This window comes from Trichomycterus rosablanca, chromosome 10 (assembly GCF_030014385.1).
Source record: "Trichomycterus rosablanca isolate fTriRos1 chromosome 10, fTriRos1.hap1, whole genome shotgun sequence".
NCBI classification, from domain to species: Eukaryota; Metazoa; Chordata; class Actinopteri; order Siluriformes; family Trichomycteridae; genus Trichomycterus; species Trichomycterus rosablanca.
This window is the reverse complement of record NC_085997.1, coordinates 16,138,582-16,148,917: the sequence shown is the minus strand read 5'-3', so window position 1 is coordinate 16,148,917 and position 10,336 is coordinate 16,138,582. Positions and strand designations below refer to the sequence as shown.

The 10,336-nt window shown below is 38.3% G+C and overlaps 1 protein-coding gene across 3 annotated transcripts in view; it reads right to left on the bottom strand.

Annotated features, from left to right (window-relative positions):
• Positions 1-3,289: 3,289 nt before the first annotated feature.
• cep131 (centrosomal protein 131) overlaps positions 3,290-10,336 on the bottom strand; it is a 38,839-nt gene continuing 31,792 nt past the window's right edge. For all 3 annotated transcript variants that reach the window (XM_063002880.1, XM_063002882.1, XM_063002881.1), the window contains exons 24-26: positions 9,075-9,271; positions 8,899-8,959; positions 3,290-7,256 (exon numbers count right to left, since the gene is read on the bottom strand). In XM_063002880.1, the coding sequence (XP_062858950.1) occupies positions 7,185-7,256; positions 8,899-8,959; positions 9,075-9,271 (330 nt within the window). In that variant the 3' untranslated portion in view covers positions 3,290-7,184. The remainder of the gene's footprint in view (positions 7,257-8,898; positions 8,960-9,074; positions 9,272-10,336) is intronic.

Below are 10,336 nucleotides of genomic sequence, written 5' to 3'. Positions count from 1 at the left end.
GTCCATCTGTTTCTCTACATACTTTTTAGCCTGCTTTCACCCTGTTCTTTAATGGTCAGGACTCTCACAGGACCACTACAGAGTAGGTATTATTTGGGTGGTGGGTCATTCTCAGCACTGCAGTGACACTGACATGGTGGTGGTGTGTTAGTGTGTGTTGTGCTGGTATGAGTGGATCAGACACAGCCAGCAGTGACAGTGATGGTATATGGACCTTCGGTTCGTGCCTGCGACCAAATCACAGCCGTGATGTTATTCGCGATAACACACTCCCTCTCGTGTTCTATTGCTTAAATATAGTTCTCAAGCCTTCCAACACACAATGACAAATAAACTTGAAACATATGCAAGTTACCAATGCCGTGAGCACTGATACATCCCCATACCATGACATATGTTGGGTTTTGTACCTTTTACTGATAACCGTCTCGCAGTCTCAATGATCCTTTTCATGTTTGGCACAGCTGACCCATGGACTCATCTGACCACAGAACAAGTTTCCATTGTCTTTTGGCCCATCTGAGATGAGTTTAGGCCCAGATAACTGAGGCATTTTGGCATAGAATTGATGATGTCTGACATTCTCTCTGTCTAACAGAGTTTTAGGTTGCATTTCTTAATGCCGCAATGGACTGTGTTATGTGACAATTTTTTTTTTTGAAGGACCGAGCCAATGTAGCTATATTTATCACAGTAGTATGACGGTTTCTCATGCAATGCCACCTGGAAGCTCAAAGTTCACACACATTTAACAGTGGTTTCCAGCTTTGCTTTACATGGACTATGATCTCTCCAGATTAACTGAATCTTTTCACAATATTGAACAGTAAGGGCTGAAAGACTAAATTACAGTGGTACCTTGAGACTCAACATCAATTGGTTCTGGGAGTGGCGTCGAGTTTAAAAGGCGCTGAGCTTCAATGTATTTTTTCTCATAAGGTTGTATGGGAAACCTGTTAATGTGTTCCATGGTCATGTGGGACTGCATATATTTTAGGCATATGAAAAATAATGGGGATGTTTTTGACACTTATACACTGAAAATAACACAAATATAATATAAAGACACTGAAATAAAAAGCTGATTCGTACAATTTCTTAGAACCCTGAGCTGTAAGTTTAAAATTAAAACAGTGAGGAAAATCCAGCTAAACACAGATACATGTGGATGCTTTCAGAGTGAATCTGACGGTTGTTCCACACAAATGCAGGTTCGTCTCATATGCACACTTTGATGACGTATTACCCGACCGCTCAAGCCAAGTGCTGAACAAAGTGGCTGTTCATTGTTAATTTGAAATTTAATCGTAATTTTAAATAAAACCAAAGTGAACACATTGAGTTTAGGGGAAACATTGAGTTTAAGGGTACAACATTCTTGACAAAGGGCATTGAGTTTTAAAGATTTTGAGTTTAGGGGACATTGAGTTACAAGATAACACTGTATTTGCAATCTCACATTGACAAATTGAACTGATTGGCAATTCTCTCTTGAACTTTGGTACACAGTGGTGAGCCACGATCTGCCATTGCTTGTAAAGACTGAGCCTTTAGTAAATCCTTACTTTATACCCAATCATGATTTCCTTACCTGTTACCTATTACCTGCTTATTGTGTAATCTGAATAGTTTTTTTACTCTTATTTTGCCTCTATCCCAACTTTTTTAAATGTGTTTCTATTTAGAAAATACAATAAAGCTGATCAGTAAAAACAATGTAAGGCTTATATTGCTGCCATTATATAAGCCTTTCAGCTATTAAATAATTGTTTTCCTTTAAGGAATGCAAAGTTGGTCATCTGTAGAGTGTAAAAGGGACTGAAGCTACAGACACTTATAAGATTTCCTCCATGCAGAAGAAAGAGCTCATACACTGAAGTTTAGTGAAGACAAAGCTCGCATTATTAGGCTGCACAAAGCCAATAGGCCAACAGAAGTCCAGCTAAACAGACACGGGCCTCAGAGATGAGCGTGCTGGGAGGAATAAAACACTGTTGTCAGCTTTCACTGGCAGTCAAGATTCCAAGTGTCATGTAAAATAAGGTTTATTTTGTATGTCTAGTCCAAGATTTTCTTTACAGTTACAAATAATTGAAATAAATTATACCTTTAAATTCAAACACAAGTACAAAAACAAAAAGAACAAAAGTACCCATGCAGGCATGAATAGACAATTTTACATAAACTTTATACAATGAAAGATACTGGACACAAATATTTGTGTAAAGGGCTGTGGCACAAGCATTACCTTGCGCTGAGAAGGGTGCTAACTGCCACATTTCTACAGCAAGGACACCTTTCAAATACTTAATAATAATCTCTCGATGGTCTGGTTATATTTGTATTCAGGTCATTTTAAGATGTAAAACATGGTCTTCTAATTTGTATGGGGTCAAGAAAAGGAGGGTTTTAGAATGTATTTTCATTGTTATTCTCATAGCAGTGAAAAAAATAGCAACCTTGCAGTAACTGACATTAATTGTATTACATTATAAATCATTTTGTTTTCATCAACTGATTTACCTCATCACAGCAGGTCTGGTTCCACTGGAAAACACTAAATGCAAGCCAGGAAAACCCTAAACAGAGTGCCAATTAATCACAGGACTTCAGCTATCCCCCCTCCCTCAGACATGTCTGTGCAGACATCTGGTCAGCTGATAGTTACAAACCTGAATCACAGTGGTAATGGGCTAGCATTATAGACTGCTGTGCCACCTGAGTGCCCACTTTATAAATAGTGTTTTTTTTTTAAATTTTTTTTTTTTATAATTCTCAGATTTTTTAATATAACTCAGACTAGGACAATTTGAGCCTGTCTGGAGTCAATTATTTTGCAAATATAGAAAAGTCTCCCATGTGGTGTGCACCAACAATGCCAGGCATTCTCTCACCCACAGTGCCAACATTCATCTCTTCACCTCCAGATAACCTTTAACATACTCAAGCCGTTTCTTTATTTGGCTTTTTGCTGTAAACCTTTAACAGGGTTCAAATTACATGAGATAATCCTAACTACCCTCCCACACACACACGGGTGCTTTTAAGACTTGGCTAGAATATTAAGGATCGACACTCCCTAAAACCCATGTCTAAAATAGATCTCTGTATCTGTGCTGCTGCCAAAACACTGGCAGTTTCCAAAGCTAATGCCAGCTGGTCTGCTGGTAGTGAACCAGGGTGCAAACTGAGCTGGTAGGCAATGTGTTAACACTTTTTAAATTGATAAAAAGAAGTTAATCACCTGTGGTTTCTCCCAGTCCTGTCATCAGACAACTAAGGCAACACCTTTCACACAAATATAACAATATTATTTATTAATTAACACATATCAGAATAATCTGGCATACTAAACCCATCCGAAAATGGTACAAGTGGCCAGTACTAACTGTACAGCATTCATTAAGGTCACATAGGTCTTTTTAACACAGACAAGGCATACAGTTGGTCACATGTTTAAATACATTAAGTATGTTTACATGAACAGAATAATCTCATGACAGCAAAAAAAAAGGATTTTTGCTAGTAATACAATCTTTGTACTCAGTGAATTGTTAGATTTAATTTAGCAGCATCTTTAGTGCTTTTAAGTGTCTGTGTTAGTGGAAAGACATTTTGATGTGGCAGCATTACAATTTTAAATCATCCAATGAGTGTGTAGTTAAATTATTTTAAGGTTTAAGTAGTGGGACTAAAGAAAACATTGCTGAACTGGTAAATATTGTATTTTTGCTTATTATGCGATTGTGGTGGGTCCAGAACACTGTTCTATTTCCTCCCTTTCAAAGCTGCAGATGTTTGTTTCTTTACTTCGTACATTAACTAACATATCCTTCGCAACTACTTCATCCTGATCAGGGTTGCAGTGGGCACAGAGCATAGTCTACAAACATTGCAACAAGAAAATTTACGCTTGGACAGGTGGCATCACTATTTTACACAGTCACAGTCATTCATTCACATGTAAGGGCAATTGGGTATAGTCAGTCCAACTACAAGCATGGGTTTGGCAGGTGGACTCAGTGAGAACATATCAAACTCAGCACAAACATTAACCATATGTGATTCATTCATTTGTTAACTTTTAGTTACTTTCTCATCCTGCATGGTCATGGTAGGTCTGAAGTCCACCACTAAAACAGTTTATTACAGGGCTTCTCACACAATTAATCACACCCTTATTCATACATTTTACACCTAAGGGTAATCTGGTGCAATCAATTCAACTATTTAGCATTTTGTAGGGAAGTGAAAAGACATTAAACAGTCTGTCAGCAAGTAAAGACATCTGACATACTTATTAGTACAATAGAATGTGGTCTGGAACACAATATTTCCCCCGCAGTATTTTAACATGTAATTTCTGCTCTACTCTGATATAAAGTATCTGATATTAAGTCTGTTGTTTACACAAGCACATGTACTGAATTAGATTATTACCATGCACTCAAAGTAAACACACTCAAAGTTTTACCTAACAATATCATTCTTTACAATAAATAATAGAATTAAAACCAGATTAAAACTGATCTTCACTGACATGTGACTTGATACAGCCATTCAGAAGTGTAAGTTGATCCATAGTTCTCCTCAGTCATCTGTGACCTTTTAGGAAGCCAGGAAAGTGGTTTTCAGGGCTGAAAGGACCTTTAGATTTCGAAAACAATAAACCACTTTTCCTGCTGTTAATGGTGCTCAACAAAAAAAAAAGTAAAAAAAAAAAAGTCACAGCATCCTTTCAGTAGTATGAAGGGATCAAATCAGTGGAGCAAACCAAGAGCATTTTTGGCAAAAGAAAAGGAAAACAATGCAGAAAGAGGAGAGAGAGTTTAAGAGCCCCCAGTTTTGCCCTTATCCATGATTGTATTCAGTCTCAGGTCTTTATCTGGTCCTACAGATATACACGGCATGTTTTAGCCTTTAAATGGTAAATGCAGGAAAACCCCATGTCCTTGTGATTCGCCTCTGTACCAGCCAGCTCTCCTTTCCCAAATCCTATAATTATGCAGTTTACACATTCCTTTTCCTTTTTCACCTAATCTGACATACCAATCCCCTCTCACTCTCTATAGAACACAACAGATCCATGCAGAAACCTCATCCTATTGTAAACAACAACACTCCATATTAACTATATAAAACATTCAAACTTTTAAAAGATCTTCTATCTAAAACATAACTTGGACCTTTGACTAGATATCTAACACTCTAAAAGCAGAGCTTGACTGGCTATAAGGGCTGTGTGTTTTAGTGAGGGCCTCAAGGCTAATCAAACAATTAAAGACAATGGGGGGCTGAGACAAAAGGCATTCGTACACAACACAAGGTTAACCCACCCTCCTCCTTCCCTTATGTGTAAAACACGAAAGCCCAAAAAGGGAGGAATGGGTATTTCACTGCTGTTCTAAAACCTTTTGGACAAAAAGTTACTCCAGAAGTACATAGTTCATTAAATTAGTACCTGTTTTGTGTGTGTGCTTCCATTATTTACAGCCCACTTTATGATATCAAAAATTATTTATATTGTAACTGTGCAATTTACAGCACAGTAGTTATGCCATTTCATGACATTTCAGCATGTGGTAAAAGTGCATCCAGCATATTAAAACAAGGGGAAGGTGTTTCTAGTTTTCACTTTGCAGCACAATTTTGGTCAGGGTCAGAATGGATTAAGCACCACCAGAAAACACCAGAAAAGGAAACCCAGACATGAGGACAACATACTAAACTTCTCACGGAAGTGCTTGGCTGGCGCAGCAATCTGATACAATATCCCACCTGCGCTGAGGCTCGACTCTCGAGTTCACGTTACTGTGGTGCCACCAGCCTGACCAGCTTCTTAACAGACCCAGCTGGGCATGTCTGAATAAGGGGAGACCTTATTGTCTGGTCACTACAGTAGCACAAGTGATGGAACAATACGAAGAGAGTAGCATTGTCCTCTGTATGAGTCTGACATTGTTTTTCTACTTTATTTATGCATTTTCTCCCAATTTAGCATAGTCAATTTGTCTTCCACTGCTGGGGGATCTCTGATTGCAGTCGAGGTGGGTATATTGCTGCTCATGCCTCCTCTGACCTGTGTGCAGGCCTTAGCGAAACCCTTTTTCACCCATGCATCCTGCACAGGCGCCTTACTGCTAATCATGGTTTTTACACAGCGTTTGAAGACCCCATCCACATAGTCCGGTCATCCTGCCCTAGAAGAAACGTGTCTGCTGCAGGCACTGCCAATTATGCCCACTGGACGGCACCAAGTCGACTGGTGGCAACGCCGAGTTTCGAGTCTCCCACTGCGCCATAATCCCACTGACATAATTAGAGTCTCTGCTGTCAGTCCCACAAGCAACCTAGTAATAAAAGCATCATATGCCTTATAAACATTTACCACTTTAAGTTGTATGCCAATAGTGACCAGACAACATTCTGTAGCTGGAACAAAAAAAACGTTCCTGAAACTGTGGCTCAATTATTATCAGTTCTCTTGTGAAAATGAACCCAAAGCTACTAAGTTCCTCTAAAGGTATCTGAGAAGATTCCAGCAGCAGAAACATTTACATTTGTGGCATTTATCAGATGCTTGTATCCAAAGCGATAATTGTGACCGAATACAATTGAGGAAACATGTCCTATGTGCACTGGTCCACACGTCCACTGGAACATTTCCATATTCTGATTTGAACATGCAAAAGCACAATAATTATGCATTTATACTGATAAAGGAAAGCATATGATAATGATGAACTGTCCCAGCAGTATGTTTCTGCAGCCTCCAAACTTTTCCTACATCTGTAGTGGCCTTTACTCTCTCTCTCTCTCTATCTACGCTGACTGTTTACCCCAGGGTGGGACAGTACAGAGTGCTTGGAACATTCAAGGTGTGTACCCATCAGCAGCTTTTTCTTCCCACCCCCTCACTCATGGAGAAAACATTTTCCTTTTTTCTCCTCCAGCTGTATTTTTTATGTTTACATGTTTGTCAGTGAGCTAGTCCATTTCCAAGCTCAAAGCTGTAGTTTCTGCTTCTTTGCTGTTCCTCAGAGAAAAGCAGGCTGTCGCTTTAAATGATAAAGGATGGTGGAACAGGATGTCACACACACCATCTGGACTTCTGTCAATCAATCACCATGATAAACAAAACAAAGCGGAATGTGAGGGGTGGGGGTGACCATAAGATCTGTCAATCATTTCCCTAATAACTGTTTCCTTTGCTGCTCCAACAGGGCCTCCAGGTGATCTGCTCTTTTTACCGCGGCCTGAGACAAAGAAAAAAAAAGAAACCATTAAGTAAAAAAGTACTGCTGGGGTCTAGCATTTAGGTCTGTATCATTCTCTTGGTGAAATTAGTATACATGTAGTTTCATTATTATATTGTCTTTTTTTTAATTTTGTCTTACAACTTCTTGGATTTTTTCCTCTATTAAATACAGTGGTACCTTGAAACTCAACATCAATTGGTTCTGGGAGTGGCGTTGAGTTTAAAAGGCGTTACGTTTCCCATGGAACTGCATATATTTTAGGCTAATGTAAAATAATGGAGTTGTTTTTGACACTTATACACCGAAAATAACACAAATGTAATATAAAAAACACTGAAATACAATTAAAAAACAGTTAGAGATCAATAACTGGTGCACAAAGCTTTACGTAACTTATTGCACTAAAACGAGCGAGGAATTTCATTATGAGCAGTAATAATTAAGAGAGGTTTAATGTTTCTATGTCAATTTTAATACTTTTAATACATTAAGTCACGTTAAGCGTTTTAGACTCTCAGAAAAGCTGATTCTTACAATTTCTCAGAACCCTGAGCTATAACACAAGTTTAAAAGTGAAACAGGAGGAAAATTCAGCTAAACACAGATACATGTGGAGCTTTCAGAGTGGATTTGACAGTTATTTCACACAAATGCAGATTCGTCTTATATTCGCACTTTGATGACATCTTACTGCACCGCTGAAGTGAAGAGCTGAACAAAGCGGCTGATCATTGATAATTTAAAATTAAATAAATCAAGTTTTGTTTTCAAAAAAGTGAACACGTTGAGTTTAAGGGATTTTTAAGGGTACAACTTTCTTGACGAAGGGCAATGTTGAGTTACAAGGTACCACTGTACTTTAAAAAAAAAAAAATTATTCTGTTGATTCTTCAGTACAACTCAATATAATTCTTTAGTACAACAACAATTAAAGTTTTAAATGGGCCGAGTCAAAGTTCTGACTTGAATTCCATTAAGATGCTGTGGCAAGACCTTAAATATGCAGTTCATGCTTTAAAATCCTCCAGTGTAGCGGAATTAAAACAATTAGGCAAAGAAGGTGGGCCAAAATTCCTCTACAGTGATGTAAAAGACTCACTGCAAGCTATCAAAACCACTTGATTGCAGTTGTTACTTGCAAGGGTGGTTCAACCAGGGGATAATTACTTTTTCACGTGGGTGATATAGGATAAATTCTCATTAATCCTCATCTTCATTAATTGAATGATAATTCAAAATCTGAAGTTCGTGTTTACTTGTTATGTCTTTATTTTATTAAAATTTGCTGGAAGATATGAAACATAATTTCTGTAATTCATTGTAATTTCAATGTAGTAAGCAGAATGCTGATTTGTAAATATTTATTTATAGCATAAACTGTTGTTTATGGTTACATTCCATCAGCATTAAATTACAAATGTAATTTGATAGAAGGCGCTCGAGGGGTGCAGAGGTCTATTATTATACAGACATGATTGGCTATGACTAGGGGGAAGAGGGATGTGATTGCCACCCTGTATAGGGTATTCCTTGCCTTGTACCCAGTGTTTTGTTGAAAATAAGTAAAGACAGTAGACTAAATCAAGTTTAGAAGTGTCCCAATAAAAGAATGATACAATCAGTCAAGAATGTGTCACACCTCATATTGTTTTCGCAGGTTGTTCACAGTTTCCTCCTTCTTTAAAATGGCCGACTTTACCCTGGTAAAAAAAAAACCATAAAGCACAGGTTAAAGTCAACCACGTGTACAGTTCAACATCTGCAACACGTGCACATAATTTGCAGCTGTGAATATCTGCCATCTGTTCTCCTCACCGCTGATGCACTTCAGCCAGCTCCTCCTCTTTCTCTCTGCTCAGACGTTCTGTCTCCAGTCGAAGTCTGGCACGCACCTCTGCCACCTCCACCTTCATCCTCTTGTTCTCCTCCTCCATCACAACCAGTCTCTCTGCAAACTCCTCTCTGATGACCTCTGCCAGGCTCCGCCTCTCCTCCGCCATTTTATCACGTATCTTCAAACACAAAATAACTCAGCATATGCATGTGTTTGAAATGGACGCAGGTTTGGTGCATCCTTGTAGGTGAACCAGCCAGTTGGTTAGAGTGCCGCTTCAGCAAAGGTCACCAGTTGTAACAAAACTGTATGAACAAATTTTCTCCTGGCATGAGAGGACAGTTTATGTTTGTTTTTAAACTAAGCTTGGCAAAAGGCACCTTTTTCTATGTTCTATCTATCTAGCACAAAGAAGTCAAAAGCTGTGGTCTATCATAATTATTAGCTAGGAATTAAAAGACCATTCAACAAAGTTAAGCGATGTTATAAGCTGCTGAGTTGCCTATTTCACTTTTTTTGCATTATTTTTCCCAATTTTCCTCCCAAGCCAATTGTTGTTCATGTAGCCGCCCAGCCTGCCAGATGGCAGAGCTGAGTTTCAAACCGATGAGTTCGAAATGTCAGCTCTGGTGTGCTAGTGTGTTTTACTGCTGCGCCACCTGAGCGGTGAGTTGCCTATTTCTAAGCTAGGTTGTATATTTCTGGCAGATTTGGTCATATTTTCGAGAAAAAAAAACACCATAAATCTTTCTTAGTTATCTGTATTTATTTATCCATTTATCTGTATTGCACTTTTAGTTTTTACGATCAACATTGACTCAAAGCAGCTTTAAAGATAAAGTAGTATGTCTTCCAATCATCCAATCACAGAAAGTAAGGCATTTTCACCTACAGTTGGTTTGCTAGTGTCCAATTAATGAGATTTTCACTCTGCTTATTGGTCAGGTTGTGAGTACACTAGAGCTATAGTAAGTTAGTTCATTTGTATATATGGGTAGATTGTTTTATTTGGACATTTAGAGAAAAATGCATAAGTTTGCACAAGAAAGACATGAGTGTGTGAAAAAAAGAGCACTTGGCCTATGTAAACCATTTATTAGTTTATGAATTATATGACTGTGTTTGCATGATACACAAAGCTGTTTTAGTTTTCCTGAGGGAAGTAATGGTGTATGTGGTGTATTTTTTAATTACAGAATGATAGGGATGGTCATTCATGTGCCTATGCAAATTTTGGGGACTT